At 40.5% G+C, this 26,296-nt stretch overlaps 1 protein-coding gene across 1 annotated transcript in view; it reads left to right on the top strand.

Moving 5' to 3' along the window:
• Positions 1 to 26,296, top strand: part of CACNA1C (calcium voltage-gated channel subunit alpha1 C) — a 419,556-nt gene that overhangs the window by 223,412 nt on the left and 169,848 nt on the right. Inside the window, exons 4-5 of the mRNA XM_056511189.1 lie at positions 19,070 to 19,209; positions 25,950 to 26,089. Coding sequence (XP_056367164.1) covers positions 19,070 to 19,209; positions 25,950 to 26,089 — 280 coding nt within the window. The remainder of the gene's footprint in view (positions 1 to 19,069; positions 19,210 to 25,949; positions 26,090 to 26,296) is intronic.

Raw genomic sequence — 26,296 nt, 5'->3', positions numbered from 1 at the left:
AATGGAGCCCACTTAATTCCTAACAAGCAAACAATGATTCTTCCTCCTTAAAATACCCAAACATGCTCATAATTAGCTAATTAAAGCACCACAGAAATGATTATTCAGTATAAAAGAGCGACAGAGAGGCGGGCAGAGGAGGAAAAGCAGTGAAATCATTATCCACACACATTTCCTTCTCCAAGGAAGCCAGTGAATGGCTACAGGAGAGATGATGAGTGGCAAATGATAGGAAGAGCAACAATAATTAACTTGCCAATATCTGCAGCTTGAAGCCAGCCAGTGTTTGTTTTGCCCAGAGAAAACCACAAGTGAGAGGATGCTCGCCTGTTTCTCAGCACTTTTTTCTGCAGTAGAGGGGTTGCCCCAATTCAGAGCTGCTCAGTGTGTAAATCACCACTGTGCCTGATCAGCCTTTGCTCATGGTGGCCCAGGATAAAAGAAATACCCAGATTTCCCCTCTCTCCTTCTTATTGCAACTTGAGAAATCCAGAGGTTGCAAAAGATCTGAAAGTTTTGGTTAGAGAGGCCAATTAGAGAACTAGAATTTGATGTCTCTCCTGCAAGAATTAGATTTTTATGGGAAAGGTCCTCTCTCCTTGGTGATTGGGTGTGAGTGCTGAGTTTTTAATGACATTGCTGCTACCATCCATGCAGAACAGCAAACTCTACTGTATAATTTCATATAGAGAAGTTCATTCAGGTAATGTTGACAGACCCAAACAAAAGTGTTTTGTAAAGAGACCCATTGGCTAAAAAAAAAAAAAAAAAAAAAGAAAAAAAAAGTTATAGAATCATGGGATGATCTTGTTGTAAATGACCTTAAAGATTATCTAGTTTAAAAATCCCCCAGAGCCCCATCCAGGCTGCACTTGGACACTTCCAAGGATGGGGCATTCACAGTTCCTCTAGGAAATCTGTCTCACCACCCACACAGTAAAGAATTTCTTCAAATACCTAATCTAAACCTGCCCTCTTTCAGTTTAAAGCCATGAACTCTTGTCCTGTCTCTACATGCTTTTGTAAAGAGAACCTCTCCAGAGCTCTTGAAGACTCCTGTTGTGTAGGTTGAATTCATATTTCCAAAAGCATAATTGGCATTCCTTAATTTCTGCATCTTTTCAGGTTGTCTTTCAGCTTCAAGGCAGTGGAGTTCCTCTTTTCCTGCAGGGATCAAGTGGAGGGGATTTCAGAGTCTTCCCTCAATAATCTGCCCCACACAGCAAATATCCTACATAGATATTCTGGTTATTTGATGTTGAGGTTATTTTTTACCTTTTTTTTTTTTTTTTTTTTTTTTTTAAAAAAAAGCAGCAGGACTAAAAAGGCTATTTAACCAGGGAAAGAAAAAAAGTTGGGAATGCTGTTCAACAGGATGAAAAATGAAGTTGCCTACTGGGTTATGGAGACAAATGTCCTTTAGTAATTGTATGAGTCAGATTAATTCTTTTCCAATGTTGTAAATCAGTATGCTTAAATCCTTTTTTACTTTAGCAGATTGGCAGACAACACAGATCTGTTGGTTTTCTTTCCTCCTTTATACCTAAACAATTTTTATGAGGATCTTTTGTATTTTGGTATTGGGGACACTGTTTTTACAATCACTTGTGATGTAATAAAGTGGTAACACTTCTGAACAAGCTCTGCAGAGCTGAGGTATGAGTTTTGTGCCCTTCAGATTCTGTTTTCAGGGAGAATTGTGTGCAGTTTTGGGGCCTTGGTAACTTGAACTGGGCAGTAAATTGAAGTGACATCTTAATTTCTCTTTGTTTTGGCTTTTCTGCCATGTCACTGAGGTGTTTGTGCTGTTGGGAGGTTTTGTTCAGAGGTAACTTTAACTCAACAAGAAAACTGCTGAGTGGCTTAGGGTGAAAAAAGAGTAAAAACAGGAATAAAGTCTTGGGAGGGGGAGTAGAAATGATGTTAATTAATCCCTGCAGGATTGACCAGTCCTGCCCAGAGCACCCAGCAAGAAGCAGCTTCTGGGCAGCCAGGTGAACAGCTGGACTGAAGACCAAGTGGAACAATTTAGACAATTAGACATGAAGGGGAATTGAAAAGAGTCAAGATAATTAATTGTGAAATTTTGCCTACTAAATACAAAAGTCCTTGCTTAGTTGGAAAAGACAACCCTCCATCTTTTTCCATGAAAAACAGCTGAATTAGCTCAGGAAATGTTGGGAGGTGCTTTGATACAGACAGGGAGCCCAGAATTTGGATGGATGGCTTTTAAAATATGGGCTCTAATTCCCTGCTGTGCCCTTTGCAGGACTAACAAAGCATGGAGAGTGTGGCTGTGGGATTTTGGGGTTTTCTTTGGACCATAACACAGGTTAGAAGTTTAGCAGCTCTTGCCTCCAAAGGTCTGGACCAACAGCTGGGAATTTTTGTTCAGAGGTTGCTTAACAAGAAAACTGCTGAGTGGCTAAAAAAGATTTTAAAAAAAGGAAAAAGAGAAATGCAGGCTAGGGAGAAGGACTAGAAATGAGGGATCCCTGCAGAACTGATCAGTCCTGCCCTGAACACCCAGCAAGAAGCAGCTTTTGGTGCTGTCCTGTTTGCATTTCTCCTGCCTCATGGTCAGCAGTTTTTCTTGTAAGCTTCCATTAAAGAATAAACCAGCCTAGGGATTAAAAGCATTGCTAGTATTGGGCTGCTTGCAGTGTTTTATCAGGAGCTTGGGAGCTCTGTCAGAGTGTGACAGAAGTAAAAAAGAAATGTATCTAAATAGGGGAGATAAAGTGGGATGAAAATGGGAGAAGTCACAGGTGGGAGGACAAGAGACAAAAGCCATCAAGTGCAAGGCAGAAAAACAAAGGAGAGTCGAAGTAACAAGCAATTAATTTGTAGAGCAGTTCCCAAGTTAAGCTCTGTTTCTGTGCTTGCTGCAGTGCTCCATGTTGTTTGTACCCACAGTGGGGTCAAAACCCCCTTCATCTGACCAGTGCCTCCAGGAGAAGCTGGCCAAATAGAATTTTATTATTATTATTATTATAATTTTGCATTTTATTTATTCCTTTCCTAAGTATTCTGAGTTCAAATATCCTTGCTTGTATCGAGCACCTCTTATTTCTGTTCCCTTCTTCCATCTTGTCTATGCAGCTTTGTTGTTCTGGCTAAGCTTCACAGCCAAGTAATCTTTTTTAGTTATTGTTTTTACCTATAAAAAGAGGATACTCTCCTTGTTTTCACCATGGCCCACCACTGAACATGGTGCTGTGATTCTCTGTTTCACCTGGAGACAGCTTAGTTTCTTTCTGTCTGCTCTTTTTAAAGCTCTCTGATGTGCTGACTGAGAGTAAATGCTGCAATGAGAGAGGGAGAGAAGAAAAAAATATATTTTTTTTGTATATAGGATGTGCTTTTCCTTTCCTTAAGCGATTAGAGACAGATATCAACACTTCAAAACAGGCAGCAAAAGTCATTATTTGGTGCACAGATATATATTTCTCATATACTGAAGGAGTTTTAGGGGCATTTGGGAGTCAGGTGTTTATGAGGAAAAGGAAGTGTGGAAAAGTTGGCTGTTTTTAGGGTAAAACCAGACATTTGCCATGAAAAGAAAGGTACCTTGAGCTTAAATTGAGAGAACACCTACAAGTGGACCAAAAAAAAAAAAAAAATAATGTGAATTCTTTATTCCCATGCCCTGGAAGTCTGTTTCTCATCGTGCTTTGGTTTATCTTTTCTTCCTCCCTCTTTATTTGCCTGCATCATTTTTGTTTATCATTCTCTGCCCATTCTGGTTTTAACATCCCAAGTTAGCACAGCAGAATGTAAATACCATGCACAACTCCCTTACCTAGTAAACAAGTGTACATGTGAGATATTAGAACATGATTAAGCAACTCTGAACACATCCTGTGTCCCAGATCCTGTGTGACTCATATGTCATGGCAGTTAATCAGCTCTAATTGAGTAAAGCAGGAAAAAAGGATAAAAACCCAAAAAAAAAAAAATAGGGGGCTTGCTTGATTTTTGGTTTTCTTCTTTTTTTTAGATAGTACAGGGATTCTTTTCCATGAATAAAAGAGAGGAGATTTTTGTGCTGCCTGCATTTAAAGATGTGGGAATGCTCTGTGTGCTCCTTGGGGCTAGATTGAGAGTGCACAGAGGGATTAAGCACCTCTCCTCAGGAATGCAGGCATGCTGAGCAGAGATCCAGATTGTAAATGAGGCAAAGCCACTGAAGAGCTCAGGGTGCAAAGTAAAGAAAGCCTCACCAGTCAAATAAAAAGTGCAGAACATGGGAATTCCTCTAATCGAGGTAGACCTTATTTATCTAGCAGAAATTAGTCAAAACAGGGAGTGACACTTCTAATTCATGAGGGGGGAGCTGTTGGGATGTTAATATCACACCATATTAAATTGATCTGAAAGGAAAGTTTCCTAAGGAGACTTGGGATTTTGGGTTACAGAGCAATACAGATGATGCAGTGCATTTTCAGAGGTGGAAAAATTCAGATATAAGAGAGAAATATATCCATTAAAATGTATTGATGCTCATAAGCTTGCATACAAGGACAGCACTTCTTTTTTTTTCTTACTAAATGGCTTGATTTTCAAAGAGAGAAAATAAAAAATTAATTATACCTGTTATTCTTTTTTACCTAAACACCAGCATATATTCTTAAACAGTCAAGAATAACTACTAAAGCTGCAGTGTTCCTCTCAGAAATTACTGCCTGGTAAAGTGCAGGCTCATAAAAAATATTTTAGAGGGCTGTAAAGTCCCTCTTGGGAGAACAGAGAGTCCTGATGGAGGGAAGGGTATTGTGGGCACAGCTGGGGATGGAGCAAGCACATCCCTTCTCCTGGGGCTCCACATCCCTGCACTACTCTGCCACATTCCTGGAGAGTTCATCCTGTCAGGTGCTGTTTTAAATCACAATTTTGGGAGGGATTTTGGTCCTGCAGAGAAAAGAAAGGATGGCAGGTGATGGAGGAGCAGCAGGCTGGGGCACAGGGTGTAACTCAATTCATTGGGGTGCTGGCAGCTGGTCCAAGTCAGGGTTTATAAAGAGCAGGAGAATATTGCAACTTCATCTCTGGTGAATTCTGCTGAAAAGTTTTGGATAACTTGTTGTTCAGACAGTTTCCTGCTGAAAGAGAATTTTGGTTCTTCTGGTCCCCATTGGCACTGCAGTTGGATTTGTGTTGTGTCATTTTGATGTCACAGTGCAAATGGCACCAAATAATAGGTGTGTTCATAGGGCACTGTAGGTTAATTTGAAAAAGTGAACAAAAAAAAAATCCTTCTGGATAAAGAAGTTTCTTTGGCATCTCCTGATTGTACCCCATATCTATGGTTTGGAATAGCAAAGTATCACCCTCTCCTTCCCTCTCCTGATTTTATCATGAGGTGGAAATCAGGTAGGTCCAATTCCCAAACTCTCAGTTTTTTGAACAGCTTAGTTTTGGAGATGGAGATCCAGAAGTCTGCCCTTTCAGCTGAACCTCTGGAATACCCTGCATGCAAAAAGAAAAGTGGAGTGCAAAAGAAAGCAACCAAAAAGCCAAAAGGTTAGAGAGATGGCAGGAGGTGGAGTCTGAGCAGCAAAGAGGGGCAGAGACAGCAACATCTCAGCTTTCATCCACCAGGAATTAATCAGATTTCTAAACATTTAGACATGGTCTTTTCATGCTTGTCAGAGGTTTGTCTGCTGTAAATTGCCATTAGCTTGTTAGCTGGTTAAATCAGTCAAGTCACTGTGCCAAGCTCCATCCCTAGAGGCATCATCACTCCAATTAGTCAACAAACCACTTGGTGTCTCTGGAAAAAAAAAAAAAAAAAAAAAAGGAGTAAAATCAGGCTGTCATTTTCCTAAAATGGGCACTTACAATTTGTAAGACCTCCAATCTTCAAATACCTTCATGCTATGTATTTCTCAAGTTTCCCAATTGTGAAATAGAGACAGTTTCTCTTTTGCCCATGGGGTGTGGTTTATATTTTAATTCATTCATTACTGTCTGTGGAGTCCTATTGCAAGGAGACTATTTATTCAGGCTTTGAAGACTTCTCTGACCTATGGAAATCAGCAGGTTCAGTGGCCTAAGCCAAATTCTGAGTCTTTCTGTGCTGTTTGTAACAAGGAAACTCCAGGATTGCTCCAGAGACATAAGGAGTTCAGCAATCCACTAATCCCCACGTTTCTCTAAGTCTAGGATTAATTACAAATATGCTCAGCAAATCTCAGATTTCTGCTGCAAGGGCTCTGTGGAGCCAAGGCAAAAGAGATCAAAAGAAGACTAAACATTCACAAGGTCTGTTCCTGAATGCCCTTCAGAACCAGATCCAGTGAGGAAGAGAACTCCTCTCATAAATCACCAGCCTAGATGAGATTCAGGCAGAATGATGCTGAATTCTTCCAGGGAGGGGAAAATCCTTCCTCTTAACTTGGGCTCTGCAGCATAATCTTTGAAAACCCTGAAACTGCAACACAAGAACAGAAAAACTTCCTCCATCCCAGAGCAATTGCAGTGACATTTCCAAACTGATCAGCCCCGGGGAGAAGCCTGAATTCTGTTTCCCCCAGGAGAGATACTGAGCTCCTTTTTCAAATGATGACACATGGAGGCATTCCTTGAAATCCCAAATGACTAATAGATTTCTTGCCTAGATCTGCATGGGTGTCAGAAGCATTTTGACAGGTTTTTCACTAGTGAATAGAGAAGGGCTGTGCCCTGGAGTCTTTCTGTCCAAACCCAACAGGCAGCTGCCTCCTCAGTGAGAAAAATCTGGCAGGATCTTGAGGCCATGGACATCTATTAGAGCCTCAGGAATAGAAAAGTTAGGGCTAGAAGATACCCTGGTAAGCCATTTAGTCATCCTAGCCCACAGCAGAATTTAACCTCTAGGGATTTTAAGTAACTTCCCAGTAAATTTGCTCTGTCACAGCTCTCTGACCAATACTCCCATCCCAAGGAAAGGTTTCCTTAATGTCCATCCTGAGCCTCTATGCCAGTGTAAAGCCATTTCTTCCTGCCATATCCAAAGTGAATGATTTAATTTCTTGATTACTCTTCTCTGTGCTTTTCCTCTCAGGAAATTGTTGTCCCCTTCAGGAGATCCCTGCTGATCTCTCTTGGAAGAGTCCATCCATGCATCCTTTCATTCACAGAATTTCAGCCAAGCTTTCACCCCAGCTGTGTGGAGCAGGAGGAGTTTTTCTTACATTTTGTGGCTCATGCATTTGTTTACACCACATCCTAGTGTGATATTTGCTTTTTTTTTTTTTTCTGTTTTGCAATAGGCTGACATTGAGTCACATTCAGTGATTGACTACATAAGCCCTGCAACCTTCCCTGAAGATCTAAAGCACTTAGATGATGAGACAAAGTTATCCTTTCAGTCTGGCAGTCTCTTCCTTTCAGGCAGCTCCAGAAGACTTGTGGGATAATTCAGCTCTATTAGTTTCATATCTGGCAAGCTGTACAAGAGATTTCACTGTCAGCTCCCATTCCTGTAACAGCCCAGCTAACTATGATATAGTGCAGTGGATCTGGTTCTTGGTAATTGGACTTTTCATGAAGGGAATGATTGCAGGAAGCTAATTAAAATTAAAGGATTTCCCCTCAATTATTTTTATTTTATTTTATGGCATTTGCCATAGGCCAGTGGTTTCATAGTCCTCATTGCTTATGTTTTTATTTTAATCTCCTTGTGAAAACAAAATGGGTTTGGAATAAAGTGGGGTGAGACAGCATAGGAGGGTGAAACAGAGAACTTTCAAGTGGCAGAGTTGTTTGGAATATTTGTGAAAAGTTGCTTGTGCAGTCATGCTGTTGCATGCTATCCTATGAATGTTTTTCTACTTCTTCATGAATCCTGATGGATTTTATAAGGAAGAAATTTTTAAGAGAGAAGGAAGTATTTTGGAAAATTTCAGTTCAGACCGATCGACTAAAGTGCTTCAGCAAAACACAAAAGTTTGTGAAAATTGAATAATCAGCTCCTTTTTCATTCATAAAATAGTCTGTGAATGAATTTTAGGTTGCTGTGTTTGTTCTTGCAGTCTGTCAGAGGAGAAACTGTGGACTGAGAAATTCTTGTTACCTGCAAAACTGGTTCCCCTTCTGCCTGTGTGTTGCTAACAGTACCAGAGACATTCAAAATAGGATGAAGGAGCAATATCAAAATGATTTTTCCATGTCTATGTTTGTTATTTTAACACCCTTTTCACTGTTTCATAAATAATAGCAGCTTATTCCATTTAATTAGAGTTTTTAATTAGTTGAACTCAAACATTAGCACAGCACTGCCTTAGTACAGTTTATAGACAACTGAAAGAAAATGCTAAAATCCTCTAAGTCTGTGCAGTTTGATTTTGTATTAGTGTAGAATATTTTTGGTGTTACTAGGCCAAAGTTTACTGTCCTGTTTTTCCCAGTTCTTGTTTATACAGACTTTCTAGAAGTTGGTGGAAATTACATCCATATAAAGAGTTAATTGTAAATTTTTTCCAAAATCAGGTCTTTGTTTCATGAGAAATTTCACCATGATTGTTAAATTTCTGGATTTCTGCTTTGGTTTTTTCTTCTTCTTTTTTTTTTTTTTTTTTTTTTTTTTTTTTTTTTTTTTGGGTGGGTTTTTTTTGGTTGGGGTTTTTTTGTTTGTTTTTGGTTTTGGTTTTTTTTTTCTGTGCTGGGAGCTGGAGCTGGGTCTTGGCCAGCAGCAAGGCAAGTGATGGGTTTAGTGTGTTGCAGATCAGTCAGAACAACTAGCCAGGATGAAAAACTTGGAAGACTTCCATCACAGCAGCCTATACCATTAATAGCATTAAAAATAATTTTCAGACAGATCAATATGAATCCTGTTTGCTCTGAGCCTGAGGGTGACTGAAGAGAAGAGGAGCCTTGGGAGCAGAGGGAGTGAAAACAGGGAGTGCAACATCTTATTTTCATCAAGTGAACACAAAACCTTTGAAATTCAATTCCATTTGGCAGGATGTTTGCCAGCCCTGAGCAGCACTCTGATGCAGAGGAAATCTGGCTGAGTTCTTGGAGATGTTTTCACCAGGATTGGTCCCCCCTGAGTGTCATAAGAACTTGACTTAAATGATAAAAGGGAATGCTGGTTGTGGGTGGGATTTAGATCTCCTAGTTAATTTTTTATTTTTTCAGACAGGCCAGCTGAAATCTGATTTTCCCTTTAGACAGGGATCCCACAACCTGCAATATTTGCAGTAGAGTTACCCCTGCAGCCAGGGAATACAGGAAGAATAAAAAATACACCTTTTCAAACCAGACAGAAGGTAATCATGCTGGGTTTAATTAAAGGACATTATAGGATATTAATAAGATTCTTACTTCTCATTGTCCAGACTCTAAAATTTTACTTAGTTTTTATTTTAAGTTTATCTGCACAAGAATAAATATTGTCTGAAGGGTTTATCATAGTAAAAGAAAATACAGGTACAAGGGATGCCTCTCCTTTCTTCTGGTAATTAATGCTCACCACAGTTATTTACAGAATTTTCAACTGCAAAAAATGGCATGGGTGCAATCTTCATTCCTTATTAGTGTCTGAACTTAGACATCCTTCTTCCTTGTTTTTAATGAATTAAATGCATTTGCATGTATGAACCCATTTCATAGCTGTTTCTCTCTGTTTTCCCAATTTTCATTCCTCCTGGTTTGCCAGTCAGGCAGGTGGAAATCTAAGTATTGTCTGAAATATTCCAGTATTTCAAAACTTGGTTTTGTTGAATATTAGAGGAAAAAATGGGAAGGTTGAAAATGCAATATTCCCCTTATCTGTAAAGGGAAATTCTCAGAGAGTTTCAGAAATAGCAGAGCCTTGTGTTTAAACATTTTTATTGAACAAAAAATGTTTTAACATTCCCAGATCCATGTGTTTGGCTTGTTTGAAGAAAATCCAAATATTCTTTGCTGGTGTGACCTCACATGACCTCCATGAGGCTGGTGGAGGGTCCTGCACTGTCCAGCCTGGCTGGGTGCAAGCTGCTGGCATCTAGCAGGAGTTCCAGTTTCTCTTTATCCCTACAATACACACACCTAAAAGGATGGAGCACAAACTCCTCTTACAAGAAATGAAAATTCCTGCCCTGGTTTCACTATTTCTTTTTTTTTTGGTTTGCCTAAATTAGCAAAACCTGCTAAAAACTAGAGCACTTCTTTCACTTCTCCTTGCCCAGAAAGTTCCTGCTGCTCTGCACAGCTGCAGCTTTATCTGTTTCAAATGAAATCAATTTCTATTCTCTGGGTACTGCACAGGTCACAGTCATGTTTTTAATTACCAATTAGCCTTCCATTAAGGAAATAAAATGAGTTTTATGTGCTGGTTGTCAGAGGTTCTTATATCTGCCTCATTTCACGTGTCCTGTCTGCTCAAGCAGCAAGAAACCAAAGAGGAACTGACTCAGGGGTAGTAAACAAAATATGAAAAGCTTTGTCCCACAAAAGGAAGGATGGAGCCTGAGATGAAGAAGCTTCAAGGACTTTTCATTTTTCAGTTGTGTTTTTCCTGTCTGCCCTGAGCACTGTGAACAGAATGTTAAATATGCCCTTAAGTTACTCATTTAAAGAAAAGGTCACACACACATACACACTCTATCTCTCTGTCCCTTCCTCTCTCCCTTTCATGCACACATGTTGTGTGTTTGTATGAATGTGCACAGAGAAACCCCAACCCTAGAAGTTTGAGCTGTGGGACCAATTTATGTGCTGAGAAATTTTATGTGCTGAGGGAGAGGTTATAAATAGTCATAAATTCAATTTATTTATAAAGCGTTCCCTGTCAGGCATCACTGCACAAACAATTATAAAAGAATTGTAGTAGATTAAAAACATAAATTAGACCATCCCAAAATGTGCAAGGGTGATGGGATTAAAATGCATTTGACAGAGATGTTTCAAAAGTGGGGTTTGGTGAGGTGCTCTGGGTGGTCAGACAGAGAAAATCTGTGAAAACAGAACTCCAGGGCCAAATTCTGCATCTCCAGCTCTTAGCTCAGTGCTGAGAGTGATGCACAGAGGGTCTAAATAAACTGAAATTGAGGAGCCTGGGTTAGCTGAGATCTCTTCCCAGGAAAGCTGCCCAAATCTTCCTTCCCTTGGCTGCTGCTCTTTTTTGGGAATGTGCTCCTGGGGAAAGGCAGCACCAACCCTCCTGTCCCATGGGTGTGCAAGTTTGGGTTCCCCTTGCAAAGCTGTTTAGGGAAAGTTTTTAATTTTTTAGTTTTACCTGAGAAGTTGTAAAGAGACAAGTGGTGAATTCAGCATACAGACAAAATTAGTAGCAAAATTCTCCCTGATTAAGACTCTATTTTAATCTAACCTGGAATGCACTAAGATTATTCAAAACTTTGTGGGACCGGAAATTTTTTTTTTTTAAGTAAAAAAAAATCACAAAAAAATCAAACAAACAAAAAGCCAAAGCAAAATAACCCCACCCAAATAAAGAAACCAACCAAACCAACAAACACAAGAAAAAAAAGCCAAAACAAAACCCAGCTTTCTGAGAAATGATTTTTCATTAACTTAAAGGTTTGGAATATAAGTCTTCCACACCTCTTATCCAGCAGGGGATTGTAAGAAATCCTTGGCACACAGAAAGTCTCATTATATTTTTAAAGGATCTCACTATCCCCATGTTGAGCTCTATTGGGAATTCACTCCTTCATTTTGGAGCCCAGTTTTTGGTTGTCTTTTTGGAAAGATGGCTGAATAAAACCATTAATGTTTCCCAGTGTGCCTGTGCATGTGGCAATTCTAAGTTTATAGGGCAGACAAACCATAGTTGCCAAAAAGTTGATTGCAAGCAGTTAAATCATCAGGCCCTGAAATAATGCAATTAATTGGAAATTAATAAATCTCATGGGGGCAGGTTTTTGGCAGGTTGGGTTTCACCTTTGTTGAGCTTGTTGAGTGGTTGCCTACCACTAAGAATTTGAGAGATTCATTGAAAAATGATGTACTGAAAGCTCTGATTGTGTAATGATGCTCAGATTAAAGTGATATCATGATAAAAACTCCAGACCTGCCCCTTTAGAATCAGCTCATAGATGGTGCAAAATACTAAAATCATTAGAGCTGTTGTTGCTGAGGTCAGGTAGGCTGTTTCCAAAAGCAAATGTGCATGTGCATCCTGCTTAGATGATGTGCTGTGCAGAAGACCTTTTAGAAACTGTCCTAATGAATCATTATTTAATTAGGTAGTTCTCTAGAATCCCTCCTTAAATACACACAGAGTTCTGTCTGGCAACAAAACACTTGATATTTAACAGCAGCATGGTTTTTTTAAAGATTATTAATGATTTTAAAAATTAATAATGTTGGGCACTGAAATACTTTATGGCTGCTGGGCTTGTGTATTTTATTGCATACGTGATTGAGGGCATGGAGGGAGCCAGTTTCTCTCTTATTTGAGTCATTTTGGGAGCTGGATGAGACACACACCTTGTGATGATCTATTAGATACAGCTGTTGTGCTGGGGCTGCTCTGATTTAAATGGATGTTTCTGGTACCCTGCTCTTGATCAGTGGTTGGTAGAGGGAAAAATGATGGGAGTGTTTCTAATGGCTGTGTTAACCTTGGGAGAAGACACTGGGCTGCCTCATTGCCCCAAAAATGCATAAAGAAAACCAATAAAAGCTTCCAGGGGTGAATTTAATTCCTAGGCATGGTAACAACACCTTGACAACTTTTAATTTCTAGCCAGAGATCCTAAATGAGGCTCTCTCAGTCATAAACCTTATGCTGCCTTCCCTGATTTTGCTTCCTCCTAGGAGGGTAATCTCTTATTGGTCTGATCAAAATATAAAGTGACAGTTCATTTCAGTTTAATCAGAGTAGTGGATCAAAAAAAAAAAAAAAAAAAATTAGGATACAACCTTCTTTGCCTCTTCAGGGCTGTTCAGTTTGGAATATTTGGTCGTGGCCTGTTTGTATGGCTTCAATTCTTGGTCATGCCAAAGAAAGTCTGAACCCATAAGGAACATATTCTCTGGATTCTCATGTATAGTCAGGATCCTATTGTTCTATTTCAGTCAAAAAAAAAAAAGTTAATCTTGAGCAACAACACCCAAGAGACTTCTGCTCTTGCTAGACAAAGACAGTAAAGAAATACAAGCCTTAGACATTGTCTAATTGGCACCAGAGTTCAAATTTTAATTTTGGAGGGATGCATAATCCTTTATGTTCATCCTGAAAGGTGCTTGCTTGACCATCTCTATTTAGAAGAATGAGGCATCCCACTGAGAAGCACTGATGTACTATGGAAAGGAAATATCAAGTTTTTTAGATTATTCTGAGCACTAGAGGCACATTTAGAGTTATAAAGCATGCATGCAGAATCTCAGGGAAAAAATATGGATTGAATAGGGATTTTTGTAGGTTGTCTAGCTCAAATTCTATTTCCAAGCAGGATTGTCTTCAAAATTAATCAGGCTGGTTCAGAACCTTCTCTAGTATAAAGGTTTGAAAACAATATTCCTATTGTATTGCTAGCCAAATGTTATTGGCATCTCACCCCTTTCTGAAGTGCAGGACTCCCAGTTATTACATTATTCTGTATGCTTGTTTTCCCACCTCCTGTTAGTGAAAAATGTGGGTGAAATGATGACAAATCAGAGCAGCAGTGGCATTCATCATCTGTGTTGTGGTTTGGGTGGCTGGCTGGAAGGAAAAGTGTGTTTGTACAAGGTAACAGGGATTGACCCATCCTAGGGTGACTTTATGATGCTTGTATCCCCAATTTTCTGTTCTATTAGTGCTGGATGTTAAATTCTGCAATTTTAAGACTGGTTTTGAGATGAAGAAGGGGAAAAGAGGTGTGCAAAAATCCACAAGAACATTCTGAATTTGCCATCTCTTCAGAACAGCGAAAAGATTTATTGTTTAACATTATTCATTTGTTAGGCTTGTGAATACTTTGCTTGTTAAATAATCAGGTTTTTTTTCTCCTTTCTCCAAGGAAATCTTTTCCCAAACCAGATGAGGGGGGCCCACTTGAATCTGCTTTCTAGAGGGACCCCTTTGGAAATTTCTTCCCAAATTTGCCCTAAACCAGGACAACCCCCACCTGCCTTGGTTCTGCATTACAACTGGCTCTGACACAAGCAAAGTTCCACTAAACCTGTAAATAAATTCAACCTGATCCTTGCCAAAGTGCTCTAAGAAAAACAAGGGCCTTATAGACTAAATTCTGCAAAAGTTATGCATGAAGTATTCATTGATTTGCCCTGAATATAGGGCATGTGTATGAGGCCTGTAATAACCTAAAACTATTTATGTTCTCTCTTCTATTCATTTCAGGGGAAGTTCTTTAAATGCATCGTGGGCACATTGTGAATTATCATAAAGTACCAAAGGCTGCCTTGTGCTATATTCCTGTTTTATAATAGTTTCTTTCAGATTAGTGAGAATTCTGTCTTTCATTTATTCTTGTGTTGGACCCCTTTAAAGCAGATCTATGTGAGGGAATCCCCCATTTTCCAGGGCTCAATTAAAAGTTTATATTTCTGCATATTTCTGTATGAATTTAACTCTGCTCATTTGAAAGCCTGACACTGTCTTTGGCTGGAGTGAAGGCAGTGCTGATCATATTTGGAAATCAAACCTTTCAGAAGCCCTTTTGACTTCTGTTTGCCAAAATGCTAAATCTTTAGTTCAGTGATAGTCACCCACTGTCTTCTTTATTTTGTCAGGTAAAATCAGAGTGTTCTTGTGCTCTAATTTTGGGGACATTTTTTGGGGGAATGTGCAGAAGGGATGCTATGTTTTAGGACCAGAAATAGCAGCAAATGGAGTTATGTTCAGTAGTATGAGATCTTATCATCCCTTTCTCTCTATTAAATAGATATGACCATTTGTTTCTGCAGTGACAGTAGTTTTAAGGAAAAATTGGGGAAAAAAATCCAAACACATTCTGTCCTTTAAGTTTATTCTCTCATGTGCTTGTATATTTTCATGTGTGCTTAGCTGTCTGCTGAGTAACTAAGTATACTCAGAAGTGAACAAAGTCTTAACAACTTCATTATTGAATTGATCCTCTAAGTGCACACCTGTGGCTCTTCCTCATGAATAACTCACCCAGTTATCCATGTCAGTCTCCAGGTTTGCATACTCACACAGGGAGGATATCTGTATCCAGAGGTGATGATAACCTGCAATCCAAGAACCACAGAAACCTTTTTCTGGGCTGTCTTTCCCAGAACTGCAGCTCAATCTCCTTGTTTTCCCCAGCAGGGGAAGGTCTGAGTGCTTCCATTGGGGTTTGTGTTTCAGAGCCTATTTCTGTAAGCATTGCCAAAACATCCTGTATGGCAGAGACCCTGAAATACTGCTGTTCTCCTTGGATATCTGGGTATTTGCATCACTGAGGAGGTGTATTCTCTTCTGTTTAAGGAAGCTTTAGGGAATAATAATGCAGGCTCAGATGTAACTGAGGTCAAAGGGTTCTAACTGTGCAGTGCTTGTGACTCATTTCTTCAAACATACAAGCTGTAGTTTCTGAAACATGGTTTGTAGCAAGCTGATCAGAGCCCAAGCAGAGAGAAACAGCAAAGTCTGAGAAAACATTTAGTGACTGAATTTAGATTGTAAAAAATGTGTATGAAATGCAAGAACCTGATTGTGGTTTAGTCTTCCTTGCAAAGAAAATGTCATAACCAAGCAGTGCTGATGGATGGATGGATGGATGGATGGATGGATGGATGGATGGATGGATGGATGGAGTTTAGAGAGCTGGGATCAAGATGTAGTGAATCATTCTGATGACCATTTCTCAGAAACAGCACTGTTCTGTTCACTTCCTGACAGGAGAAAAGCCTTATGGCACCCTTGAGCAATTTCCTTGGATTTCCTGTTTTCAGGCTCCTTTTATGAACCAAAGATGACATTGGCTAGAGTTTAAAAATTATAAACAAAACCAAACCTATGACTTCTTTGGAAGACACGTGGGATCAGAGGGGTTTCATACATAATTCAGTAATCCTCTTTTGGTAATATATCTTAGAGCTTTAACAGTAAGTTATTTGTTTCTTTGTTATGAGTAAGATGATGTACAGGCACTTGGCAGTGCTGGTTAATCTATCAGCTAGGGTAGCTGATGCTTATGTCCTGTATCTACAAAAAATACCCAAACCAAAGTAAAGCAGGGGCACAGCCAGCCCCAGAACATCTGTGCTCCAGGGACTGTTCCACTTTTATCCTTCCTCTTCTTCCAGTCATATTTTTTTGCTGTTTTTTCTTTGATTTTCTAAACATTTATGTCCCTATTGTCCAAGGAGGAAGTTCCTGCTCTGTAATTCTGCAGCCTGCAGTGTTCTTCATGTGCCTCAGCCACATGGCCATAGTTCCCACTTCCAAGAGACAAATAAAATAATCCTGTTCTTTCTTGGAGCTCCTGAGTTCTCTGATTTTCTGCTGTGGTTGGTGTTTAAAGGGACAATGCTGCTGTTATCTCCTTAGAGTCCCAAAAAGGCCCAGCTCCCTCTCTCCCTGTCAGCAGGGAACTCTCTCAGAGAGAAACACCAAAATTTGTGATTTCTTCTAAATTGTACCACATTAGCTTCTCAGAGGAGTTGGGGCTATGGATACTTTGCAGTGCTGTGTCCATTGGGAGCAAACCTTCAAATGAGCAGGTGCCCATTTAGCAGAGAAAAATTCATCATCCAGGTGGCACCAGATTTGGGACTGCAGTCCACATTCTGGAGAGCTCAGTTGTGCTCTGGCATTGCTGGGTTATGCTCTGTTCATAAAGGCTCTGTAGCTTTATAGTATGGGAAGAAAAGGGGGCACCAGTTATTTAGCAGGCTTTTCAAACTCTTCTTGAGCCTGAGCAGGAGTAGCTTTCTGAAATGGTCTTGGAGCAGCTGCACTGGTTAATCTCAGCTGTATTTTTCCTTCAGTTTTAGACCCTGAAATCATTAATTTAAGTGCAGAGGATCATAAAATCTATCCTCTGCTCAACATTCTGTATCTTATGTTAATTTCAGAAGCTTTTATAGAATTTTATTTTTTTGATGGATCTTTCCACCTTAGCTGAAGAACTGTAAGGAATTTATTCAAGCAGCCTGTAGTTGTATATATCAATGTATAGGTGTATGTACATGCATGTATGTGCAATACTTTGGCATATTATTACCCCCATAACATGGTTCAACAAGCAGCATTTATTACAATAACAAAAAAAAAAAAAAAAAAAAATTAAAAAAAAAAAAAATAAAAAAATAAAAAAGGGAAAAAAACCTTGCCCACTACTGTGCTAAGGTTGAAACTGAGAGTGAGAAAGACTAATTATTGGGTTGGATTGCCATGAGAGAAGTTTTTCTTTCCATCCTGAATTTGTCACAAGTGGGGCTGTGTCCATCCCAGGCACAGCAGTCCCTGCTCCCATCCTCAGCTCAGGGCAGCTCCTTCCCCCTCAGAGCCCATTTTCATCATTCCTCAAATCCTTTCAGGCTCCTGGTTGCAAGCACTATTTGTAGAGCTGGGAACACAGAATTGTGTGCTGTTGTTTCCTTTTCTGAGCTGGAGGGAAGGGAAATCCTTGGTGTGCTGCTGTGTCTCCATCTGGGACAAGGACAGGCACATCCTCTGCTGTGGGTGTGTTCCAAAGCTTTACTACTGGATCAGATAGCTGCAGAATGACACTTTTTCTTTTTTTAGGCATTCCTTGTACTAAGCACTGGGGGATACTGCAGGCATTGGGAATGCATTGTCTGAGGGAAGCCAGCAATATTTTAAAGCACAGACATGTGCCTGCTGCTGTCAGATGGAGTTTCTCACTTATTTAAAATATCACATTAATGTAAACTTGCAGATGAATTGGCAATTGCTTTTTTTTTTTTTTTTTTTTGCTCTTCAGGCTTCTAGTGAGTTGTTAATTACCTGGAGCTGAATGGAAAATATTCGAATGGGCAGCTGTCAGATGATGGCATTAATTTTTTTTGTAATCCTGCTCATTCTGTCTTGCTGTATAATATGAAAATGTCACACATTCATTCAGCTGGACAGAGGAACAGGGCAGCTACAATTTGGAGCTGAAAAGAAAAATAGTGACCTGTCTGACTGTTGTGTTGGGTATCCTTTAAGATATGACAGGAATGTCTGTGACATTTTAATTTGTATTTATCTCTGATATTTATTTCTTCAATGTGAACTTTTAATAACTTTGAAATTTAACCTTGTGGGGACTTGGTCTTCTTTTGCTGTCATCTCATTTTCATGTAGTTATCTCCCACTCAGCTTGCCATGCAGCACTTGTGTAGTGATTACCTAATGCTGCAGTTTCCCTCCTACTCAGGTGGAGATCCCTACCATTTCTGCAATACTGCTATCCTTATTCCACACTGGGGCTGAAAGTCCCGAGGTTGAGGGATGGTGACTCCAAAATCCTGCTTTCTTGTCCTAAATCAGGCTGTGCTGTAACTGGAAGTGCCTTTGTTTGGATACTCTTAATTGCAGCCTGCACTTTGCAGGGATATGTACAATTCTGACAGAATGACTAAAAGCCTCCAGCATTAGTCAGCCTGATCTGTGAATCACTTATCACCAATATTCAGCCTACTTATTCCCCAGCAACAGAGAAGGGAATCCCAAAGAAGGCTCAGCTTGTCACACACATCACTCTCAGGTGGGCTCCTCTGAGTTTTCCCCATCTCTCTCCCCAGTATTGCATGCAGAAGGTTTCCTCTCCAGGACTGGATGCACTCCTTTTTCTGCTCCAGAAACTGGACACAGTTCATTCTTGATGGCTGACAGTATTTCCCCTGAGAGCTGGGAAGTTCCTGCCCACCCTCTCCCCTCCTGCTCTTCAGGGGTCAGTCCCTGCTGAGGCAAGGGCAGCAAATTTCAGAATCTAACTAAAATTTACTGTAGTAAATTGTAAATTTTTACATTTTTCAGTGGCCACTAGTGCTGTCAGAGCATCTGCAGGCCATGCAAGACTGAGGAGCAAAGCACTGTGGCCAGCAAGCTGAGAGTGGGAGGTGGCAATCAGGAGCTGAGGGTGGGCTAGGACAAAAAAAAAAAACAACATCCTGATCCATGATTTGTCACTCCCACTAACCTGTGTCTCTCTTGTTCTCTTCTCTCCCCCAGGAACGAGTGGAATATCTCTTTCTCATAATTTTTACAGTGGAAGCATTTTTAAAAGTAATAGCATACGGACTTCTCTTTCACCCCAACGCTTACCTCCGCAATGGCTGGAATTTACTAGATTTTATAATTGTGGTAGTAGGGTGAGTACCAACAGCTTTTCCAGGCACTCTCCACGTGGGGATACTGGCAACCTTTGGGAGAATAAGGGGGGGTGAATGATTTATTGCATTTTACATCCTGTTCCTCTGACAAACATGGTTTGCAAGACAGGGAAATTAAACTGCTCTTTGGGAATTAGGGGTAAAAAGAGAAAGCAGCCCAAAGCTGTTGGATAAAGTAAATTGCCTGGATGTGCTTAACTGCAAGAAAGTGCATTTGTTTTTAAATCTGTATGAATATTAAAAAATAATATCTAGTTCATCCCTTAATTAAGATTAAGAGTTTGATGACGCATAAATTCTGCCATCTTGTGAACTTTTGCTGATGTTTCTTGTTCTGAAAGATGGAAGAAAAATTTAAATCCCAGGTTTTGCTACTTGCAAACAAAAATAAGTTCTTCAGTTCAACTGCACTGCTCAGCTGGTGATTCCAACACTTTCAATTTTGACCCTTTTAATCTTTTAACCTTTTTAAAGATTACTTTGACTATTGTAGATCAAATTGCCACTTTGAGCTGCAACCTTTCTAATTCTCTTATTCCTCTCCGTGTTTTTCAAGTTTGGCATTTAATTTATTCGAATAAAAGCAACATAATGCACCTTCTGCTTTTTCCTCCTAAGGGTTAGAGGTAAGCAAGGGATTGGAATTGTGGTTGTTGAAGGGAAGAGGGGAAGGATAAACTAGCTCTGAGTACAAAGGGAACAAGTATTTCTTTGCCTGAATAATTTGTGCCATCCTCCCACCAGTTCATTGTTAGAGTTTCATCGCCCACAAAAACTTGGAGTCTTTTCACCTCTTTACCAAGGAAACCCTGCATCAGCTCCTGGGGAAAATGTCAAAAGGGACACTCTAGTCATCAAAAACCCCTCACAATTTCTGCCCCAAACCAATCTGCCTTCCTGACCATTTTTGTGGTGGCCCCAAAATATTAAAATATTTAATCAGCAAGCTGCCCTGTGCTTCCCAGTACCTCCCACTTCCCATCAGCATGGATGAGAGTGGGTGGAAGGAGAATTCCCAGTGAGGGGGAGGGAGAACAGGCTGAGACCTATTCTTAGTCCCAAGACCTCTGTGCCTCCACGTGGGCATAAAGCTTTTCCTTACAGCAACACCCTTTGTGCTTCTCCTTTTTTCCTACCCACAGACAGAGGATCCCAGAGCATCTCAGTACCTGAAAACTGGACAATCCCCAACCCCTCTCCTGGCACTGATGTCCAATTCCATCATTGGTTCTGCTTTTGAATGCCCTCAGATATCTCACATTGCCTAAGTTAAAGAAAGATTGAAGAAAAAAATCCTGTGGATGTGATTATTCCCTTCTTATTTTCATAGAAAGAGGCATTTTAAAGAGAGGACACATTACCTCCTCTTTTTCCATTGGATGTGAGAGAGCAGGACTCCAGAAACCACAGAGCAGCACTACATCTAGTTTAAGTACAGTCCTTTTCAATTTTCCTACCAGGGCAGTTAATCAGCAGGATGATATTCAGGCTGAAATTAATTCCCTCGCCAATGACAGAAGCTGCAGCTCTCAGCTCTTCCATCTCCTTTTGCCTCCAGCAGCTCTTAGTCACTAGATGGGGAGCAAAAACTGCAGCTGGGGAAGGATTACATGAGCATAGTAAACATGGCCAAGACCCCAAGGTCTCTGTTAAATAGCAACAATCTCAAGTGACAGATTGCACTTCAAGGCCAGATGGGTTCCTTTGATGTTTGTCTGTTTAAACTCCCTGGTGCAGCACCACAGCCCAGGCTGGTGCACTGCTGTCCCTCCCCACATCCCCTCTGCAGAGTCTACCCTCTGCTCCTCTCCTGCCCAGGCTGCTCTTCCTGGGGGCTCTGAAACCCCTCAGTGACATTGTGTTTAAACTTCAGTGAATCTGAAGGAAGCCCCATGGAAAAGGTTTAAAATAAATTTTGAAGAGAGAGAGGAAGGAGGAAGAAAGCAAGTGCAGATAACATTTCCTTGTGGTGCTTTTTTCTGCCCATTGATGCAGCTGTTGGAGAAAGCTGAGGAATTTGCACACAGCTGGGACAGAGGGCAGAGATTTATTTGGTGTGTGGGGCAAAGGATGGTGCAACTGTGGTAATTGCCATTTGTGCCTTCTCTGCCTTACCAATCATCATTTTCAGTGATGACTGCCCTAGCTACAAAACACAGGCTAGGTGGGAAGCAATTCCTCAAGTACTGCTGCAAATTAAAAGAGAAAAAAAAAAAAAAGACATGGTTTAGATCTTTCTAATCCACTATACTCAGTTCACCATGTATAACTTCAATAGATAATAGCACATCTGGCTTTCTTTGCCTTAAAATTAACTAAATTTTCCAGTAGAGTAAGAGGAAAATGGACATGTGCAGGACCAGGTATAAATTTTAGAGGGGAGTCACAGTTCCTGTAAAAAATATTTATAACAATGTGCCTGTATATTTTCCCCTGCCTTCTGGAGATTTTCCCTTGGTATCCAAAGGGATTTTAGAGTCAATGATTCTAACAAGGCCATAGGAATATGCAAGAGCAGCAGAGGGAAGCCCTGAACACAATTTCTGGTGAAAAGATGCATTTTGGGCTGTAGGCTTGTAGCATCTTATCATTCTTGAAATGTGGGAGACCTGCTTATTCATCAGCTATGTCTTCTAGAGCTTGAATCTGGCTTCTCTTTAAATAGTCTGTGGCCTTGCTACAGCAGCATTTGAAATGTTGCTTTGAAGGATGTCTGGGTGAGGGTATCAACCAGAAGCTCTACATTATTATTAATTAATAGTAGGGACCAAACCCTGAAGCTGCTCAATGAGGCACAACCCACAAACACTAATGGTTAGGCAAATTGTCTCCCACTTCCTTCATTTTTGCTGTTCCTCTTCAGGGAAACACTAAAACTTTCAGATATCACAGTGATGTGACTTAATATTAGGAAATTTCTCCTGAGAGAAGACCAGCTTGACAATATTGTGAAGGAAGAATATCTGTCTTTCCTGGCAGTGCTGTGGTTTGTCTGCCAAGCACAGCCATTCTCCAAGGACCTGTAACTACTGCCAGAAAAAAAAGAAAGGTGCTGTAATTTGAAAGGCAGTATTATAGTCTTAGTTGGGAAGGTAAAAAGTGAAGATATTTGGGCAAGATCTGAAGTCAGAGCAGACTGGAAAATGTGGTCACAGTTCCTGTCTTTCTGAAGACCTGTGGGGAATTTCTAGGGGGCAGATCTAAACATTTTCACACTCACAAATCACAGGTGAACTGTAAAACACTGTGAGAAAAAACCTTTGTGTTTTACTCTTTTTTTTTATACCTATGAGAATTTTTTCAGCTATGTTTTTCTGCTGATTTTTTGCCTTGGAAATATCAAGCCCTCTGTTTTCTTTCTATATTTTGGAGGCCTTTGACAAGTTCTTTTTTTATGGTATAAAAATCATGGTGTGCATTCCACAGAGGAAGAGATGAAGAGCAGGTTACAACCTTATCATGCTGCTGTTGGGGTCATTAGCAAAGTGAAAATCCTTTGATATATCAAATGCCAAACAGAAATAGAAAAATACAAGAAAATTTCAAAAAAATACAAGAAAAACAAACCAATGAAGCTGACTTTTTGCTTTTGGTAAATGTAAAAAACCCCAAACAAAGTATGGAGCATGTCCATACATGCTTGTGATTAAAATTTGGTTTTCTGCTCTTATAGATCATGTCTGTCAGATGAATTTAGTTAAGGTGTGGTCATGTCACAAGAGAAATTCAGAAATCAAGGTGATGTTAATTGTTTCATCAGTGGAAAGTACAATATCCAAATGAAAATAGGGCAATAATTTAGGCTGGCAGAAAGTGGAAGGAAATAAGGCTGATGTCTGATTTTTTTAGAGGAGGGTGTCTTTAATGGTGAGATTTTTCAGTGGCCAAAAGAGATTAGCCCTCTTGCCTTTTTTTGTACCATCCAAACTCTGATTTCTCTGTCAGCAGGGTGTTCTCTCACTTGGAGCATGCTAATTCACCTGTGATAAGGAACTGCACCAGGCTCCACATACCTGCTGAAAACTTTCCCAAAAAGTTTCCATCAAAGAGCAGAATTTCCTGTATAGATATAAGATAGAAGAGCTCTGGCCTCATCTTTTGTATCAGTAGTTTAACATCCATCCAGCTGTTTTAGTATCAGAAAACAATTAGCTGAAAAACTAAGAGCATTATGTGGCTGTACACCATGGATGTCTGCCCTGGTTGAGGGAGGTGGTGAGGACAAAGAAGAATTGACAAAATGTACTTTAAATTTGAAGAGTAGAGTGGAGATTCAGTAGGTCACACAATAGGGCACAGTCTAGACCCCAATACAAAAGGCAAAGAGAGAGAAATACATGAGAGAAATAAGAAGTTGTAATGCATTAGTAAAAAGCAGGATTAGTACAGGGAAGATATTAAGCATGGAGTAAATGCATTAAAGCAGGATTAGCAGGAGTAATGCAATTCAAGTTTAAACCTGGGTTTTTAAATGTGGAGCAGCAGGAATTACTGCAAATAATTGCTGATGGCTGTGGGTACCTCAGAAGAGCACAAGAGCACAGAAATGGGGCCAGCAGTGGAGCTGCACTAGTCTGGGAGTATCTCTGTCCCCTGTCTGTGGTTCTGCTCCTCCTGAACTGATTTAGGGCAGTGTTTGGGCAGCAGGGTTTCAGAGCAGTCTGGTTTGTTCACTGCACCAGGAACAGCCTTGTGCCCAATGCCAAAAATGTGGGGCCAGTGAAAATGGGGATCAGGGAAATGTACCCTCAGTTTTCACAGCTGCTGACTCAGAGTTCCTTGAGATTGTTAGTCTTGCAGCTGGAAAACAGTGTTAGAAGCCTTTTTGCAGTAAATTCTTTTTCCCTTAGAGGATCCCAGGAGACTGGGACTGTGTGGGTACGTCACTCATCACCTGTTATGGGAATTCTGTGGACTAGAAAGATAGGAATTTTTTGATTCTGTGAAGCAGATCACACTGCTAGAGCTTAATCAGTCACTTACTGAAAACATGTTAGGCCAAATTTGACACACAGTGTTTCCATTATGAGGACCAGCAGATAATTGCAGCTGTATAATTTGTGTACACAGCTCAAGAAATACATACATTCCAATAATTCACCTTCTTTGCATCAAGCCTTGTTTGTCTCACTCTGTGATATCTGTAGTCAATGCAGTCTTTCTCACAGGCTCTGTTTTTGTCTTCTCTGCATCCTGCTTCTGCAACACCTACAAGCCCAGCATCCAACCTCCTCACACACAGTTTTTCCCCATGCTTGTTACCTAGCTGTTAAATCTTTCTGTGGTGCTTGAAGTTCAGGCTTTGAATAGATTCAGTTAGGAGCTCCTCAGTCACAGCTGACAAGTTTTATAAGACTCTCAATGTGAATTAAAAAAAAAAAAAAAAAAACAACAACAAACCAGCCTGCTAAATCAAGGAATTTCGCATTTGCTGTTCTCTGATCCACATTTTTGTGTGGATTTGGTGCTGGGGGAATAGATGTTTCAGCAAATGAATCTTCATTTTGATATCCAGGGCCAGCTCCCTGTGTTTGTGACCCTGTCAGGAAGATTTATCTGCAGGCATTGGGGCTCCTTGTTAAGCCATCAGCCAACCCAGCCTCTGCTTGACCCACGGTCTGGGGGCTCTCTGTGGAATTTTGGCAGCCAGGATAGGGATGAGCTCCTGCAGGAGCACCACAGACTGCAGAGCCTGGGAGAGAAGCCTTTGCTGTGTCCATCCCAGGCTGGTTCATCCCAGGAAGTTTCTTCCAAGCTGTCTGTGGTCCCTCCCTGGCACCCTCTGGGCCAAGGGGTCTCTGCCACTCTGCCTTGCTCAGAGTGCCAAACATCCATTTAGGCTGGAACAGCTTTTAACCTCTGCTGAATTTGGCTGGGTTCAAGCTGAGGATTTCAAGGCTGAAAGCAATATCATTAGCAAATTCATGAGGAATCTGTCCTCCCCCAAAAGTACTAATGTTTTACCAGAAAAATGGAAGCTGCTTCCTGAAAGCTAATTTATTAAATCAAGTTCTTATTAACAGATAGGGTGAGCCTTCAGGTTTCTTACAGAAGAACATTGCCTTTTCTTTCTTGCTCTGCCTTTTTAAATGCATTCTGAGTCAGAAGCATCCACTCCTAATAGCCAAGATAAAACATTAAAGCTGATACAATAAAACATTCTAATAATAAGACTCCTATAGTTTTTGCACTCTCCTTAGCCAGTGCATCAGGGGATTTACAAATGGATCCACACAAGCACACAGTGTGAGTGTGCAATCCTCGTTCTAAAAACTTGCCCCTTGAAGGGTCCTCAAGTTTACACCTAGTTCTACCTGCAGTGCCATTGGTGAATTTAATTCTTTGTAAAACAGGTGACAGGTGATTAATGGCTGGAAGATTTTCTCACCCAAGGTGGACTGTTGGTAAATAAACACAGCAAAGTGTTGGTAGCCCACAGCTGGCTGCAAGGAGCCATGGAGGAGCAGGGAGGAGGAGCAACTTTTGACATATTTATGTCTGCTCCAGAAACAAGTGTTTTGCAAATGGTGTAGACATCACCAATGGGCTGTTGCAGATGGGAAGAGTCTGTCTCTCCTCCACCATGTGTGAGTGTAGAGAGGTGACACACTTCGCAGGTCTGCGAGAGAGTTTGGGTGAGATGATGGCGATGATCTCTGTTCCTGTGCAGCCCCAGCCTCGCTGCCTGCCTACACATTGTTTCCTCTTTCCTTTTGCAGGCTTTTTAGTGCAATTTTAGAACAAGCAACCAAAGCAGATGGGGGGAACTCAATAGGAGGAAAAGGCGCCGGATTCGACGTTAAAGCGCTGCGAGCTTTCCGAGTGCTGCGTCCCCTACGGCTGGTGTCTGGAGTTCCCAGTAAGTAATGCCATGGATTTCCTCTCACCTGTCACTGTGCCATGGGGCAGGGACAATTTTTGTGACAATTTTAAAAACAGAGCATGATATGGGTTATTTTTGGTGGGGGGGAAAGACTTTTTTCGAATGTATATGTTTGTGATAAATGTGGCACTGACCAAAGCAGAGCTGAAAAGGAATGGAAGTCTTATGGTGTGTCAGTCTGAT

The sequence above is a fragment of the Oenanthe melanoleuca genome, chromosome 1A, assembly GCF_029582105.1.
Source record: "Oenanthe melanoleuca isolate GR-GAL-2019-014 chromosome 1A, OMel1.0, whole genome shotgun sequence".
Lineage (NCBI taxonomy): Eukaryota > Metazoa > Chordata > Aves > Passeriformes > Muscicapidae > Oenanthe > Oenanthe melanoleuca.
This window is presented reverse-complemented; position numbering and strand designations above follow the sequence as displayed.